Raw genomic sequence first — 18,313 nt, 5'->3', positions numbered from 1 at the left:
ATGGCAGCCGGGGCCCAATTGAGATTCCCAAATCCATTTCTGGCGCCCCTAATTTTCACAAGTGAGAGTCAAGTGTGTGGGCTACTGCTAGGCGCAAACCCACATCCGACACTCGTGACCCGATCATTTCCATAATGGATAAGGCATCATCAATACCCCTGTAATCTTCATGGAGTAAGGCCAGCTTTTAAGGGATTCATGGTTCACGGCCCCTCAGAGTTGTTGTGAACCATAGTCTGGATGAGGGAATGTTTTGAAAGATAAGCTCAAAAGGTCTTACACATGTGCCCTTATGCCAAGCTATGACCCTTCATCACCTCCATGGTTCCTCATATCCTCCATGTCGAGTTATGTCCACCTTCCCCCATGGTCTCTCTTACCTTCTATTATAGCTACAATGCGTCTCTGGACTGCTCGCCAGTTTCCAGACAGGGGTCTCTTTTTTGGGGGAAGATGTCTCCCTAACACAGGGGCCCCTGTGAGAGGGGGTACCTGGAAATTTGGGGGCTGCAGTCTAGTGTGGAGGGATGAGCTTCGGATGGTCTCGACCATCGTGGCCCTGGCACGGTGGTCCTTGTGGTAGGCCAAGGAGGCAACCGCGAGGTCAACCATGTCAGGTTCACAAGTGAACCTCACTGACGTGATTCTCGGCCTTGGGGACCGGAGAATCACAGGAGGACGGAGCATATCGCCCCTGAAGGGAGACCCCCCCCCCCCCCCCACGCCGGGATCAATTTGCATTTATTTCCATTCTCCCGCTGGTGTGTGGCGTAGAACTCATTTATACCATCAACAAAGGGTTAGAGCATGGAATTTGGTTCGGCACCAGGCGCCGATCACAATTTTGCCCGACACCCAATTCTCCATCCCATCAGGGAGCACATTCTCGATGTCCCGGGGACAGAGAATTCCACCCGACCTCTTTGACCAAGCTTTTGTTCAGCTGTTCTAATATCTTACGTGGCTCCATGTCAAATTTTATTTGATAGCACTCCTGCATCATGCCTTGGGATGTTTTGCTACGTTGAAAGTGTTCGATAAATGCAAGTTGTTGTTATTGAGATATGCAGCAGGGAGTACAACAAATGCCCATGAAAAAGATTGAGGATATTCGGGCACTTGCAAGTCAGGCAGGTAATTAAGTCTCAATCAATTCACCCATCCCTGTCCTTGCACACATCTCAGCTCATATCAACATTATGACAATCCCCGTTTCCCTAACCTCCACGAGGTGAGCAGCCGTATACAAATTTCCTGCAATTATTCTGGTTCACATTCAAAATTCCCAGAAATTAAGGTGCAGCAAAAAAAAAAAAAAAAATTTTTGATGTTTCACAGCAATTTTTCAAATAGTTTTTAAAAAAATGGTTTATCCTGAAAAGATCTGTAATGCATTTGAAAACTTGTTGCGTTCCTTGGTCCCAGACTGTTGATGGTTCTGTTGTTTTTTGTCAATGGTAACCGTACTATGCAAATTAATAAGATTGGCAGACATTTTGATGGAAACATCCATCAGCAAAGGTGGTCAATTTTTATCCCTCAAATCAACATCACAAAAAAAAGATTATATGGTTACGATCACTTGCTGTTTGAGAGAGTTTGGGGAGCAGGGAGCAGGGAGCCTGCCATTTTTCCAACATTACAATACTTTGAAAAGTACTTAATTGACAGGAAATTGGTTTGAGACATTCGGTGATTATGAACAGTGCTCTATAAATGCAAGTCTTTCTTTTTTTCTTTCAAATAATTGTAAGAATTGAAACAAATATCTGGAATGAAATTAGTGTATGTTCCCATTTACAAATACCCAAATTATTCACCAATTTAATCCATTGTTTTTGTACAATATTTAAACATTTGAAAGCTATCAATTGGCACACATAAATATTAGACGTCCACTTAATAGAATGAAGAACAATACTGGTGTAGTCATCCTCATCAAACAAGAATCATTCTCCAGCTTTATTTTTTCCTCAAATAATTGAATGAAGATGACCAGTCACACAAGTCAGAAGGATAATGGTTTGGGAAATTGAATTATCAGTAGGTTTTGAGAGTGGGATTAAGGTACATTGTTTTTTTTTTTTTTAAATATGTTTTATTGAAATTTTTTTCCCAAACAACAATTTTTCCCCTCTTACAAAGCAAACGCAACAATAACAATACAGAAATTTTTAACAATACACAAGTAACAAAACCCCTTTATCTTTGACCTAAACTAAACTAAACCCCCCCCCCTTCCCCCTGGGTTGCTGCTGCTGGTCATCTGTCTTCCCTCTAACGTTCCCCGAGGTAGTCGAGAAATGGCTGCCACCGCCTGGTGAACCCTTGAGCCGATCCTCTCAGGGCAAACTTTATCTGCTCCAGTTTAATGAACCCCGCCATATCATTTACCCAGGCCTCCAGTCCGGGGGGTTTCGCCTCCTTCCACATGAGTAGGATCCTGCGCCGGGCTACTAGGGACGCAAAGGCCACAACGTCGGCCTCTTTCGCCTCCTGCACTCCCGGCTCTTCCGCAACTCCAAACAGAGCTAACCCCCAGCCTGGTTTGACCCGGGCCTTCACCACCCGCGAAATTACTCCAGTCACTCCCTTCCAATACCCTTCCAGTGCCGGGCACGCCCAAAACATATGTGCGTGGTTTGCCGGGCTCCCGCCACACCTCCCACATTTGTCCTCCACTCCAAAGAACCTGCTCAATCTTGCTCCCGTTATGTGTGCTCTATGTAGCACCTTAAATTGAATCAGGCTAAGCCTGGCGCATGAGGAAGAGGAATTTACCCTGCTTAGGGCATCAGCCCACATACCCTCCTCTATCTCCTCCCCTAGTTCTTCTTCCCACTTTCCTTTTAGTTCGCCCACCGACTCCTCCCCCTCTTCCCTCATCTCTCTATAAATCTCTGACACCTTGCCCTCTCTGACCCACACCCCTGAAAGCACCCTGTCCTGTATCCCCTGTGTCGGGAGCAACGGAAATTCCCTCACCTGTTGTCTAGTAAACGTCCTCACCTGCATATATCGCAAGAAATTTCCCCGGGGCAACTTATACTTTTCCTCCAATGCTCCCAAGCTCGCAAAAGTCCCATCTATAAATAAATCTCCCACCCTCCTAACTCCCAACTGGTACCAGCTCTGAAATCCTCCATCCATTCTTCCTGGGGCGAACCTATGGTTGTTCCTGATTGGGGACCCCACCAGGGCTCCCCGCACCCCTCTCTGTCGCCTCCACTGTCCCCAGATATTCAATGTTGCCGCCACCACCGGGTTCGTGGTAAACTTTTTAGGTGAGATCGGTAGCGGCGCCGTCACCAGCGCCTCTAAACTCGTCCCTTTACAGGACTTTCTCTCCAGTCTTTCCGTTGGAGCCCCATAAAGAAGTCTAACCCAGTTAATAAACCCGTTCCCAAACCCAAACCTCCTTAACACTTCCCATAAATACTCCCACTCCACCCTATCAAATGCCTTCTCTGCGTCCATTGCCGCCACTATCTCTGCCTCCCCCTCCACTGGGGGCATCATTATCACCCCTAATAGTCGTCGCACGTTAACATTCAGTTGTCTCCCTTTTACGAACCCTGTCTGGTCTTCGTGCACCACCCCCGGGACACAGTCCTCTATCCTCGATGCCAGTACCTTTGGCGTCCACGTTCAATAATGAAATGGGTCTATAGGACCCGCACTGCAACGGATCTTTATCCCTCTTCAAAATTAACGATACCGTAGCCTCCGACATCGTCGGGGGTAGAGTCCCCCCTTTCCTGACCTCATTGAACGTCCTCACCATCAACGGGGCCAACAAGTCCACATATTTTCTGTAATACTCCACCGGGAACCCGTCTGGTCCTGGGGCCTTCCCTGCTTGCATGCTTCCCAGTCCCTTAATAACCTCGTCCACCCCAATCGGTGCCCCCAGGCCTACCACCCCCCGCTCCTCCACTTTCGGGAACCTCAATTGGTCCAGGAACTGCTGCATCCCCTCCTCTCCCTCTGGGGGTTGAGACCTATACAGTTCCTCATAGAAGGTCTTGAACACCTCATTTATCTTTCCTGCCCTTCGCACCGTGTCTCCCCTTTCGTCTCTAATTCCTCCTATTTCCCTCGCTGCTGCCCTCTTTCGCAATTGATGAGCCAACAGGCGACTAGCCTTTTCCCCATATTCATACCTCCTCCCCTGTGCCTTCCTCCACAGTACCTCCGCCTTTCTGGTGGTCAGAAGGTCAAATTCCGTCTGGAGTCGTCTCCTCTCCCTGTACAATTCCTCCTCCGGGGTCTCTGCAAATTCCCTATCCACCCTTAAAATCTCGCCCAGTAATCTTTCCCTTTCCTTGGCCTCTGTTTTCCTTTTGTGGGCCCCAATAGAGATCAGCTCTCCTCTGACCACCGCTTTTAGTGCTTCCCATACCACTCCCACAGGGACCTCGCCGTCGTCATTGACCTCCAGGTATCTCTCAATACACCCCCGCACTCTTGCACACACTCCCTCATCCGCCATCAATCCCACATCTAATCGCCAGAGTGTTCTCTGCTCCCTTTCCTCTCCTAATTCCAGGTCCACCCAATGTGGGGCATGATCCGAAACCGCTATGGCTAAGTACTCAGCTTCTTCCACCCTAGAGATCAATGACCTTCCCAAAACAAAAAAATCTATCCGGGAGTACACTTTATGGACATGGGAGAAGAAGGAAAACTCCCTAGCCCTAGGTCTAAGAAATCGCCATGGATCCACTCCCCCATTTGGTCCATAAACCCCTTAAGTACCTTGGCCGCTGCCGGCCTTCTTCCGGTCCTTGAGCTGGATCTATCTAGCCCCAGGTCCAGCACCGTATTAAAGTCCCCTCCTAAAATCAAGTTTCCTACCTCCAGGTCCGGTATACGCCCCAGCATCCGTCTCATAAATCCCGCATCGTCCCAGTTTGGGACGACCTCCATTCCCTCCAGCCTGCCACTCACCATTACATATCTACCTCCGCTATCTGCTACGATGTTCTTTGCTTCAAATGCTACCCGTTTCCCCACCAAAATGGCCACCCCTCTATTCTTTGCGTCCAGTCCTGAGTGGAACACCTGTCCCACCCATCCTTTCCTTAGCCTAACTTGGTCCGCCACCTTTAGGTGCGTCTCTTGGAGCATAACTACGTCTGCCCTTAGTCCTTTCAAATGCGCGAGCACTCGGGCCCTTTTTATCGGTCCGTTCAGCCCTCTCACGTTCCACGTGATCAGCCTCACTAGGGGGCTACCTGCCCCCTTCCCGTGTCGACTAGCCATTACCTTCTCTAGGCCAGTCTCATATCCCGCCTCCGCGCTCCCGCTCGCTCCCCCAGCGTCGCACACCATCCCCGCCCACCCAGTCTTTAGCCATTTCCTTTTGGATTTCCGCAGCAGCAACCCAGTTGTCCCCCCCCCTCCCTCCCCCCCTCCCCGCTAGATTTCTTTCCAGCATGATTGCTCCCCCCATATTACTTCTGTAAGTCAGCTGACTTCAACTGACCCCGGCTACTCCTGCTCACTCCTCGACCCCCCCGTGTGGGGAACTCCCATCCGCCTTGCGCCTGTCTTCCCGCCTTATTCTTTCTGGCGCGGGAACATCCCTTTCCCTGACCCCTCCCCTTCCCCATTCTCCAACTATGTCCCGTCTTTCCCCCCTCACCGGCGCCCACATTTCCCCAATGTCTCCCCCCTTCCCAATTTACTTCTCAATTAACTTCAACCATAACATTAACAATAACATTTCCTGCAGCATCAGTCCCTCAGTTCCGATCCAATTTCTCTTCTTTGATGAAGGTCCATGCTTCCTCCGCCGTCTCGAAATAATGGTGTCTCTCCTGATACGTGACCCATAGTCTTGCCGGCTGCAGCATCCCGAACTTCACCTTCCTTTTATGCAACACCTCTTTGGCTCGGTTGAAGCTCGCCCTCCTTCTCGCCACCTCCGCACTCCAATCCTGGTATACCCGTACCACTGCATTCTCCCATCTGCTACTCCGCACCTTTTTAGCCCATCTCAGGACCTCTTCTCTATCCTTAAGGCGGTAAAATCGCACGATTATCGCCCTGGGTGGTTCTCCCGCTTTTGGTCTTCTCGCCAGAATCCGATTTGCCCACTCCACCTCCAAGGGGCCTGTCGGGGCCTCAGCACCCATCAGTGAGCTCAGCATCGTACTTGCGTACGCTCCACAGTCCACTCCTTCCACACCCTCAGGGAGACCCAGTATCCGAAGGTTCTTCCTTCGCGCTCCATTTTCTAGGGCTTCGATCCTTTCAGTACACTTTTTATGAAGTGCCTCGTGCGTCTGTGTCTTAACCGCCAGGCCCAGGATCTCGTCCTCAATATCTGTCACCTTCTGCTCCACCACGCGGAGCTCTGTCTCCTGGGTCTTTAATGTCTCCTTGAGCCCCTCAATTGCCTGTAGCAACGGGGTCAGCACCTCCCTCTTCAGCAGCTCCACGCACCATCTCACAATTTCATCCTGCTCAGGCCCCCATGTCGCCTGCGCTTTCTCCGCCGCCATCTTGTACTTCTCTCTTTCTGACGATTCCTCGCGCTGCAGCTGCCGGTTTTTTCCTCCTTCGTTTGGGGGGGGGGGGGGGGGGGGGGGGGGGACTCCCTTCTCACACACCCCACACCGGGTTGCGTCGTCGAAAAATTCCCCGTTGGGGCTCTTAAAAGAGCCCGAAGGTCCGTCAGAGCTGGAGCCGCCGAAGCGTGCGGCTAGCTAGGCATCACCGCAACCGGAAGTACCTTCAGTGGCCTTGATGAGATCTTTTCACAGTTGTTCCCTCTGCTGCTAGAATTCACCTTTGATACAGGCCCTCAGGTCAGCTTGCAGCTTTAAGCTTGCCCTTCCCCCGCCTGCATGCTGGAAGAGGCCCTGTTTATCCTGCAGTTGCAGCCAAATGTTTTACTGTTTCTGCCGTGTCTGGCAACCCAGAGACATACCCTTCCTGGGGGACACTGTCGGGGGAATATTGCAGCCTTCTTCCCACACCAGGAAATGTCAAACAAATGCCATGGGGGCCCTGTAAAAGAGCCCAAAAGTCCGTTCCAAGCAGGAGCTGCCGAATATGCGACCTAGCTCTGCATAGCCGCACCCGGAACATTAAGGTACATTGTTGAACAGAGCATTGTGTGTTTCACTCTGATTATAGGACAATTGACAGAGGACTGCTTGGTGGGGGAGCCATTCCTCAGTGTTAACATCCTTAATCTTAAGAGCTTCAAAATGAACTGGAAATTATGAACATCTTTGATGCAATAATAATGGAACTGCTGCTCTCCCAGTTAATCTACATTAATTTTTCTAACCATCATTGTACTTTTCCTTTCTTGTAACATTAGTGAATGAGTTTGTGGGAAATCTCATAATGATCCCTTAGTTCGAAGTACAAGTTAAATTGATGTCTCGGTTTAATTCTTTAAATTAAAGAAACGATACACACTATATGCCTTGCAATCTCACATGAATTGAAACTAAATCTTTACTTACTATCTGTAATGAAGTGGAGCCATAGGCACTTGAAGTGCGTTGTTGACAAACAGTTGCTGGATTTGTTTGTTGAAAACATTGTCTCCTAATTTCAGCCGAGGAATATCTACAATAAAAAAAAAGGATTACATTAAAAAACTTAGATGTGGATAATGGCAGAAATCTTACATGATTATATTGTCATTAACAATTCAATAATTCATTTCCTATTACAGATCAATAGCAGGTTCAGTGCAATTTATACAGACCTCGTGTCCTGTCTTTACTAGCTTAAAAACCCTTATTTTTCCTTGAGTTGGGACGGCACAGTGGCGCAGTGGTTAGCATTGCTGCCTCACGGCGCCGAGGAGCCATGTTCGAGCCTGACCCCGGGTCACTGTCCTTGTGGAGTTTGCACATTCTCCCAGTCTCTGGGTCTCACCCCTACAACCCAAAAATGTGCAGGCTAGGTGAATTGATCACACTAAATTGCCCCTTAATTGGAAAAAATGAAACTTATTTTTAAAAAGTGGAGCAGAAACTTTGTTTAAAAGTGTAATTTGGAAAACCACTTGGAAAACATAATTATGCGAAAAAATATTAAAGTGTGTTTGGGGCGATTCCGAGGAGACATCCACAAACATTCACTCGGAGTTCACTGGTACCTATGCACCAGAGATGGTCATTTGCCAGTCATCTTGTGTGCTTAAAAGGGATTGTGTTAATGAAACTATTAAGTTATGTACTTGTAATTCGCATTAATCCTAAAACATGTGTAATTGTTAAACTAAGCGGGAGTAAAGGAGTATTCCATCAATTTTTTCATGATTTGAAAAAATATATTTTTATTCTCCTCTTCTTTCACATTTTCTCTCAAGTTTGCACCCACCATCAATAAACAATAATCAGTAACAAATATAATGTCAATCCCCATATCAATAGCAACGATCCCATCCTCCCACCAAATATTAGCCCGCATGTTAACACAAACAAATGACAAAAATGAATCAGGAATTACCCATAGTCACCATTAACACACACAGTTCCCCTCCGCCCAACCCTCACCACCCCCCCCCCCCCAAACTAATGTTCAAAGTTATCCAGTTCTTGAAAGTGCATAATGAATAATGCCCATGGATTGTAGAACTCCTCCATCCTTCCCCTCAGTTCAAACTTAACCTTCTCAAGAGTCAAGAATTCCAACAGGTCCCCCCGCCACGCCAGGGCACAGGGTGGAGAGGCTGCTCTCCATCCCATCAGGATCCGCCTTCGGGCAATCAACGAGGCGAAGGCTACAACATCCGCCTCCGCACCAGTTTCCAATCCTGCCTGGTTCGACACCCTGAATATGGCCCCCCCCGAGGGCCCGGGTCCAGTTTCACGTTCACCACTTTAGAGATTACCCTAAGCACCTCCTTCCAGTAATCCTCCAGCTTCGGACAGGACCAAAACAAATTAAGGTGATTTGCGGGGCACCTCCCTGCAAAGTTCACCCACATCTTCTACCCCTTCAAAGAATCGGCTCATCCTTGCCCTTGTGAGGTGTGCTCTATATACCACCTTCAGCTGTATCAGCCCAACCTCGCGCACGAGGTGGAGGCGTTCATTCTCTGGAGCACCTCACACCAGACCCCCTCCTCCATACCCTCTCCTAACTCTTCCTCCCACTTTGTTTTGATCCCTTCCAGTGGTGCTTTGCTTTGATCCCTTCCAGTGGTGCCTTCTACTCTTCCAAAATAGCCCCGTAAACCGTCGACACTACCCCCTTCTCCAGTCCCCCCGTCGTCGTCAGCACCTCCTCCAGCAATGTGGAGGCCGGCTCCACCGGGAAACTCTGCATCTCCTTTCCGGCAAAATCTCGAACCTGCATGTACCTAAACATTTCCCCCTGCTGCAGACCATACTTCGCTCCCAGCTCCTTCAATCCTTCAAACCGACCCCCAAGAAACAAATCTTTTAGTGTCTTAATCCTCTTCTCCCATTTCCGAAAATTTCCATCCCACTTCCCTGGCTCAAATCTGTGGTTCCCCCGAACCTGCATTTCCCTTGATCCGGCCCCCAACCCGAAGTGTTGGCAAAACTGCCTCCAAATTCTCAATGAAGCTATTATTTTTTTAAAAAATGTTTATTCAAATTTTTCCAACAATTTTTTAACAAACAAGCACCCCCCCATAACAAAAAGAACACAAACACCACAATCAAAAATAATAAACTACTTATACATTGGGTTTCTCCGCATATATTAACCCCCCCCATATGACATTCAGGAGTACCCTTGGGGAACCCCCCCCCCCGCCCCGGGTTGTTGCTGACCTCCAACTAGCACTCCGTGAGATAGTCTAGGAACGGTTGCCACCGCCTGAAGAACCCCTGCACAGTTCCTCGTAAGGCAAACTTTATCCTCTCCAGCTTAATGAACTCTGCCATGTCATTTATCCAGGCTTCCACACTGGGGGGCTTCGCATCCTTCCATAGTAAGAAGATCCTCCGCCGGGCTACCAGGGACGCAAAGGCCAGGATACCGGCCTCTTTCGCCTCCTGCACTCCCGGCTCGTCCGTTACCCCAAATAATGCCAACCCCCAACTCGGCTTGACCTGGACTTTCAGCTCCCAGCCACCTGGATCCCCAAGTACCGAAAGTTCCTTTCCGCCCTCTTCAATGGAAGGTCGTCTATCCCCCTTCCCTGGTCCCCTGGATGCACCACAAAGAGCTCACTTTTCCCTACGTTGAGCTTATAGCCCGAGAAGTCCCCAAACTCCCTTAGGATCCGCATGACCTCCACCAACCCCTCCACTGGATCTGCCACGTACAGCAACAGGTCGTCCGCATAAAGCGACACCCGATGTTCCTCTCCCCCTCGGACCAACTCCCTCCATTTCCTGGACTCCCTTAGTGGCATCGCCAAAGACTCAATTGCCAATGCAAACAACAAGGGGGACAGGGCGCACCCCTGCCTCGTCCCTCGGTACAGCCGAAAGTGCTCCGACCTCAGCTGATTCGTAGCCACACTCGCCACCGGGGCTCTATATAGGAGCCTAACCCAACTGATAAACCCCTCCCCGAACCCAAATCTGCGCAGCACTTCCCAGAGGTACTCCCATTCCACCCGGTCGAAGGCCTTCTCCGCATCCATAGCTGCCACTACCTCCGCCTCTCCCTCCACCGATGGCATCATAATCGCGTTGAGGAGCCTCTGCAGATTAGTGTTTAGCTGCCTGCCCTTTACAAATCCCGTCTGGTCCTCATGAATCACCCCAGGGACACAGTCCTCAATTCTCGTAGCCAGCACTTTTGGCAGCAACTTAGCATCCACATTGAGGAGCGAGATCGGTCTATACGACCCACATTGCAGCGGGTCCTTCTCCCGCTTCAGTATCAGCGAGATGAACGCCCCGGACATTGTCGGGGGCAGGGTCCCCCTCTCCCTTGCCTCATTGAAAGTTCTCACTAACAACGTGCCGAGCAGGTCCACATAGTTCCTATAAAACTCGACCGGGAACCCATGTGGCCCCGGGGCCTTCCCTGCCTGCATGTTCCCCAATCCATTAACCAGCTCCTCCAACCCAATTGGCGCCCCTAAACCAGCCACCTCCTGCTCCTCCACCCTCGGGAACCTCAGTTGATCCAAAAATCGTCGCATCCCCTCTTCCCCCGCTGGGGGCTCAGATCTGTACAGCTCCTCATAGAAGTCCTTAAATACCTTGTTTACTCTCACCGCACTCCGCACCGTATTCCCCCTGCTATCCTTAACTCCACCTATCTCCCTCGCTCCCACCTTTTACGGAGCTGGTGTGCCAGCATCCGACTCGCCTTCTCCCCATACTCGTACGTCGCCCCCTGTGCTTTCCTCCACTGTGCCTCTGCTTTCCCTGTGGTCAACAGGTCAAACTCCGTCTGGAGGCTTCGCCGCTCCCGAAGTAGTCCCACCTCGGGGGCCTCTGCATATCTCCTGTCCACCCTTAAGATCTCCCCCACCAACCTCTCCCTGCCCTCTCTCTTCTCCCTATGGGCCCTAATGGAAATTAACTCTCCCCTGACCATCGCCTTCAACGCCTCCCAGACTACCCCCACCTGCACCTCTCCGTTGTCATTCGCCTCCAAGTATCTCTCAATGCACCCCCGCACCCTCCCGCACACCTCCTCATCCGCCAGTAATCCCACATCAAGACGCCACAGCGGGCGCTGGTCCCTCTCCTCCCCCAACTCCAGCTCCACCCAATGCGGGGCATGGTCTGAGATGGCTATGGCCAAATACACCGTTCCCTCCACCTTCGGGATCAGCGCCCTGCTCAGAACAAAAAAATCTATCTGGGAGTAGGCTCTATGTACATGGGAAAAGAATGAGAATTCCCTGGCCAGGGGCCTAGCAAACCTCCATGGATCCACTCCCCCCATCTGGTCCATAAACCCCCTAAGCACCTTGGCCACAGCCGGCCTCTTCCCAGTCTTGGATCTGGAGCGATCTAATGCTGGATCCAGCACCGTGTGAAATCACCCCCCCCCCCCCCCCCCCCATTATCAAGCTTCCTTCCTCCAGGTCCGGAATCCGACCCAGCATGCACTTCATAAATCCGGCATCATCCCAGTTCGGGGCGTATACGCTTACCAATACCACCCACACCCCCTGCAACCTACCGCTCACCATCATGTATCGACCCCCATTATCCACTACAATATTCTTGGCCTCAAACGACACCCGCTTCCCCACCAGTATTGCAACCCCTCTGTTCTTCGCATCTAGCCCCGAATGGAATACCTGTCCTACCCATCCCTTTCTCAACCTGACCTGGTCTGCCACCTTCAAATGTGTCTCCTGAAGCATGACCACGTCTGCCTTCAGTCCCTTTAAGTGCGCGAACACTCGGGCCCTCTTAACCGGCCCATTCAGACCCCTCACATTCCAAGTTATCAGCCGGATTGGGGGGCTTCTCACCCCACCCCTCCGCAGACTAGCCATCTCCTTTTCTAGGCCAGTCACGTGCGTGTGCCTCCCGCACCCTCCAGTCCCCCAGACGGTGGACCCCCGCCCCGACCACCTCTCCTATTTCCAGTTCCCCATTGGCCAATGCAGCAGCAACCCTATACCCCCCCCCCCCCGCTAGATCCATATCTAACTCTTTTGCTCCCCCCATAACACTCCCGTAAGTCAGCTGACTCCTGCTGACCCGGGCCTCTCCCGCCTTCCCATCGACCCCCCCAGTGTGGGAATCCCCCCTCCCCCTCCTCCCTAGCATTCAGTGTGCGCTCCTCCGACCCCCACCGCCGTCCTTCCCTAGCGCGGGAAAAAGCCGCGCTTTCCTGAGCCGCCCCGCCCCCTCTGGCACAGCTCCATTTGCGGCCTTATCTCAATTCCCCCATCCCCGGGCCTCCCCTCCCTCCACCACCGGCGCCCACACTCTCCCACAGTCTCCCCATCAAATCCCTTCATCCATCCCCATGCAGCACCCAACCAAGGGAACATTCCCTACACGTAGTTAAAACCATATATACAGCAGACATCCCCCCCACAACCACAGACCCTCAATTTGAGTCCAACTTTTCAGTCTGTATAAAGCTCCAAGCCTCCTCAGGCGTTTCGAAATAGTGGTGCCGATCTTGGAATGTGAACAATCGCGCTGGCTGCAGCATACAGAACTTCACCCCCTTCTGATGGAGCACCGCCTTGGCCCGATTAAAGCCAGCTCTCTTCTTGGCCACCTCTGCACTCCAGTCCTGGTAGATTCGGATCTCCGTGTTCTCCCACCTGCTGCTCCGCTCTTTCTTGGCCCATCTCAGGACACACTCTCTATCCATAAAGCGGTGAAACCTCACCACTACAGCCCTTGGCGGCTCGTTGGCCTTGGTCTCCTTGCCAGGACGCGATGAGCCCCATCTAGCTCCAGGGGCCTCGGGAAAGCTCCCGCGCCCATCAGCAAATTGAGCATCGTGCTCACATATGCCCCCGGTATCGGGCCCCTCAACTCCTTCAGGGAGACCCAGAATCCGAAGATTCTTCCTCCTCGACCTATTCTCCAGGTCCTCAAATCTTTCCGCCCACCTCTTATGCAGCGCCTCGTGCGCCTCCACCTTCACCGCCAGGCCCAAGATCTCATCCTCGTTCTCAGAGGCTTTCTGCCGCACCTCCCGGATCGCGGCCCTCTGGGTCTCCACTAGCTTCTCAATCGCCGCCTTCATTGGCGCCAGCATTTCTGTCTTCAGCTCTTCAAAGCAGCGTTTAAGAAACTCCTGCTGCTCCTGCGACCACTGCGCCCATGCTGCTTGGTCTCCATCTTGCTTTTTCTCCCTCTCACTTTGCTGCTCCAAGATCTCTTTTTACACCGCTCCGCTCCTGGTCCAATCCATATACTGTCGGGGGGACCTGCTGTCACCTTCCCACACTGGAAGCCGTCGAACAAGTCCCGTGGGGGCCGCTCTAGAGAGCCCCAAGGTCCGTTCCCGGCGGGAGCTGCCGAACGTGCGACCTATTCAGGCATGGCCGCAACCAGAAGTCCCAATGAAGCTATTATTACCGGACTCCCTGAGTATTTCCCCGGGGCCAATGGGAGCGGCGCTGTTGCTAGCACCTTCAATCCTGACCCCCTGCACAAACTCTCCTCCATTCTGACCCACTGGGAATCAACCCCCCTGACCCAGCTCTGCACCTTCTCCACATTCGCCGCCCAGTAATAATACATCAGGTTCGGAAGACCCAAACCCCATTCCTGCCTTCCCCTCTGTAGCAGCACCTTTCGAACTCTGGCCATCTTCCCTCCCCATACGAATGAGGTGATCATTCCTTCAATTTCTCTGAAAAACGCCTTTGGCAGGAAAATCGGCAGACATTGGAAAATAAACAGAAATCGTGGCAACACGTTCATTTTAATCACCTGTACCCGACCCGCCAGTGACAGAGGGAGGCCATTCCATCTTGCCAGATCAGCTTTCACTCTCCCCACCAAACTAGAAATGTTGTGCCTGCGGAGCCCCCCCACCACTCCCTGGCAACCTGCACCCCCAGGTACCTAAAGTGAGTCCCTGCCCTACGGAATGGCTACCCCCACCCCCGGCCGAGACACCACAAAATACTCACTCTTCTTTAGATTTAATTTATACCCAGAGAAAGACCTAAACACCCCAAGCAGCTCCAATATTCCCCCTATTGACACACTTGGGTCCGACATGTATAATAACAAGTCATCGGCATATAAGGACACCCTATGCTCTGTCCCCCCCTCCCCGCACTATCTCTTTCCATACCCCCGAACTTTTTAATGCATTGGCCAACGGCTCAATCGTGAGTGCAAACAGTAGAGGGGACATAGGACATCCCTGCCTAGTCCCACAGTGGAGAGAAAAGTATCTCGAGCTGATGTTTGTGTGGACACTCGCCCTCAGCATCTTATATAGTAGCGTTACCCAGTCCACAAATTTTGGTCCAATCCCAAACCGCTTCAGAATTGCCATCAAATACCCCCATTCTACCCGATCAAACGCCTTCTCAGCGTCCAATGCCACAACCACAATTTTTTCATGATTAATAAATGTTTTTTCTGGTTGTTCAAATGAGTTAGTAGTCCTGTGATTATAAAATGTGATGGTCTTTTGAGCCATTCTGGGATCATCCCATCCAGTTATATCAACTGGGATCGTAACAAGAATTTCAAAAGGCATTTGATAAAGTAACACATAACAGACTTACTCGAAAATAGAAATGCATAGGATTAAAGAGCCAGTGGGAGAACTTGGATATGTAATTGGTTAAGGAATAGGAAACAGAAAGTGTGCTGGATGGGTGTTTTCCTGGTTGTGGAAACGCATGCAGTAGGTTTCCACCCCAACCCGTGATCTGTGTTAAGCCTTGGGGCGCAACCCAATGGCTATGCTACACTTGAAAAACAGTGCATCAGGGCTGAAGAAAGCCGGGGACCCCACTCAGAACATCTTGAGAAATCGAACGCGATCTCGCGCGATGTTGCGATGTAAATCCTGCCCATTAAATTTTTGCCAAATCTGCATATTAGAGCAAGACAATTGGTGTCACATGCAGATTCCCGAGGTGCCCGAGGCTTTGGGACTGGCACTCATGGAGGGTCTCCCAGGGGATCGGAGGCCCCCGGTTGCATGTCCTTTGGACAGGGTGGTACCCTGGCACTGGTAGTGTCACCTGGGCACCTTGGTAAGGCCAGCACCACCTGGATGCCAACCTGGCACTGCCTGGGTGCCAAGGGGCCATTGCCAGCTGTCATGTGCACTGACAGGCTGGCACTGCAAGGTTACAATCAGGCTGATTTTGTGCACACGCAATCGGGCTGAGGGTGCTGGGGACCCTCCCATAGTTCGTTTGGACTGGGGGGGGGGGCGGGGGGGAGAACAGAGAGGAAAATCGGGCATCGCTCTTGGGGGCTGAAAAAACGGGGCTATATGATGCCTCGGCCGCGCATTCCATGCTGAGGCCCCTTATACAACTTGTATAGCCATGGGTTTCTTGGCACTACGAGCGCTGGGAAACACACGGCTAAACACGCTCGCTATGGGACTTTGTTTCCATTTAGTTGAAGGGACTTTGTTTCCATTTAGTTGAATCGAGTCCTTGGTTTTTCTGGTTATATATAACCGACCTGCACTTGGGTATAAGGAGAAAATACAAGTTATGGTATTGTGGTAAATGCCAAGGGAGGAAATAGGAGCCTTCTGGAGGTCATCGACTGGTGAAATGGGCAGACAGATGGAAGGTGCAATCTCATGTGGAAAACTGTGAAGTACAGAAGGCAGCTTGGAAACAAAAACTCTCAGGGATGCCCGTTACTTGAGTAAAGTTGGTGAAAAGAGGTCCATGCTCTCGGATACACATGTGTTTGTTCATGTACCCGCACCTGACAAACGCTTGAAAAAAAAAAAGTATGTTTTAACTTTGAATACCTTTTTTTTTTTGGTGAGACTTGACACCAGCTACTTTTCTTTTCTTTTTAATAATATTTTTATTAAGGTTTTTTAACAACACAATTTTTTCCCCTTACAAATAATAACCCCCCCCCCCCCCCCCACCCCCCGTTACAAAGTAACGCAAATTCTCCCTGAGCAAGATATATACATGGCAAGATGGTATATTTACATAGCTTTATACACTGGCTCTCGCCCATTCATGCCAGTTTCCCCCACCCTCCATGTTATCCCCCGCTCATCCGTCCCCTCCAGCAATCTCTCTCCCCCCCCCCCCCTCCCCCAGGGTTGCTGCTGCTGCTGACCGACCTTCCTCTAACGCTCCGCGAGGTATTCTAGGAACGGTTGCCACCGCCTGTAGAACCCTTGTGCAGACCCTCTCAAAGCGAACTTAATTCTCTCCAATTTTATGAACCCAGCCATATCGTTTATCCAGGCCTCCAGGCTGGGGGCTTCGCCTCCTTCCACAATAGCAAGACCCTTCGCCGGGCTACTAGGGACGCAAAGGGCAGAATTCCGGCCTCTTTCGCCTCCTGCACTCCCAGCTCATCCACTACTCCAAATATTGCTAGCCCCCAGCTTGGCTTGACCCGGACTTTCACCACCTGAGATATTACTCCCGCCACTCCTCTCCAGAACCCCTCAAATGCCGGGCATGACCAAAACATATGGACATGGTTCGCCGGGCTCCCTGAACATCTTTCACATCTATCCTCTACTCCAAAGAACCTACTCAGCCTCACCCTCGTCAAATGCGCTCTGTGAACCACCTTAAATTGTATCAGACTGAGCCTGGCACACGAGGAGGAGGTATTAACCCTGCCCAGGGCATCAGCCCATAGCCCTTCCTCAATCTCCTCCCCCAGCTCCTCCTCCCATTTACCTTTCAATTCTTCTACAACGCTTCCCCCTCTGCTTTCATCTCTTGGTATATTTCCGACACCTTGCGCTCCCCGACCCATACCCCCTAGATCACCCTGTCTTGAACTTCTTGTGCCGGGAGCAACGGAAATTCCCTCACCTGTTGCCTCACAAAAGCCCTCACCTGCATATATCTAAATGCGTTTCCCGGGGGTAACTCAAATTTCTCCTCCAGTGCCCCTAGGCTTGCAAATGTCCCGACAATGAACAGGTCCCCCATTCTTCTAATCCCCGCCCGATGCCAGCCTTGGAACCCCCTGTCCATCTTCCCTGGGACAAACCGGTGGTTACCCCTAATCGGGGACCACACCGATGCTCCCATTGCACCCCTGTGCCTTCTCCACTGGCCCCAGATCCTTAGCGTTGCCGCCACCACCGGGCTTGTGGTGTGTTTTGTCGGCGAGAGCGGCAGCGGTGCCGTTACCAACGCCCTCAGGCTCGTTCCTTTACAGGATGCCATCTCCATCCTCTTCCGTGCCGCCCCCTCTCCCTCCATGACCCATTTGCGGATCATCGCCACGTTTGCTGCCCAGTAGTAACTCTCTAGGTTTGGCAAAGCCAACCCTCCTCGGTCCCTGTTGCGTTCCAAGAACCCTCTTCTAACCCTTGGTGTCTTATTTGCCCACACATACACCATAATACTCCTACCTACTTTCTTGAACAAGCCCTTGGTGATCACGATGGGGAGGCACTGAAACACGAACAAAAACCCCGGAAGGACCACCATTTTGACCGACTGCACCCTACCCGCATGCGAGAGCGGGAGCATGTCCCATCTTTTAAAATCCTCCTCCATTTGCTCCACCAACCTCGTCAAATTCAGTTTATGTAGGGCCCCCCAACTTCTGGCCACCTGTATCCCCAGATACCGAAAACTCCTCTCCACCCTCCTCAGCAGTAGGTCCCCTATCCCTCTTTCTTGGTCCCCTGCCTGTAATACAAAAAGCTCACTCTTCCCTACATTAAGCTTGTAGCCCGAGAACTCCTCAAACTCCTTCAGAGTCTGCAT

The 18,313-nt window shown here is 51.2% G+C and overlaps 1 protein-coding gene across 5 annotated transcripts in view; it reads right to left on the bottom strand.

Annotated features, from left to right (window-relative positions):
- The window catches only part of dock8 (dedicator of cytokinesis 8), a 451,209-nt gene that overhangs the window by 362,678 nt on the left and 70,218 nt on the right, over positions 1-18,313 (bottom strand). For all 5 annotated transcript variants that reach the window (XM_072516863.1, XM_072516865.1, XM_072516864.1 and 2 more), the window contains exon 2: positions 7,485-7,590. In XM_072516863.1, coding sequence (XP_072372964.1) covers positions 7,485-7,590 — 106 coding nt within the window. The remainder of the gene's footprint in view (positions 1-7,484; positions 7,591-18,313) is intronic.

This window comes from Scyliorhinus torazame, chromosome 9 (genome assembly GCF_047496885.1).
Source record: "Scyliorhinus torazame isolate Kashiwa2021f chromosome 9, sScyTor2.1, whole genome shotgun sequence".
NCBI classification, from domain to species: domain Eukaryota; kingdom Metazoa; phylum Chordata; class Chondrichthyes; order Carcharhiniformes; family Scyliorhinidae; genus Scyliorhinus; species Scyliorhinus torazame.
The sequence above is the reverse complement of the archived record's forward strand: the minus strand, read 5'-3'. Positions and strand labels throughout refer to the sequence as shown.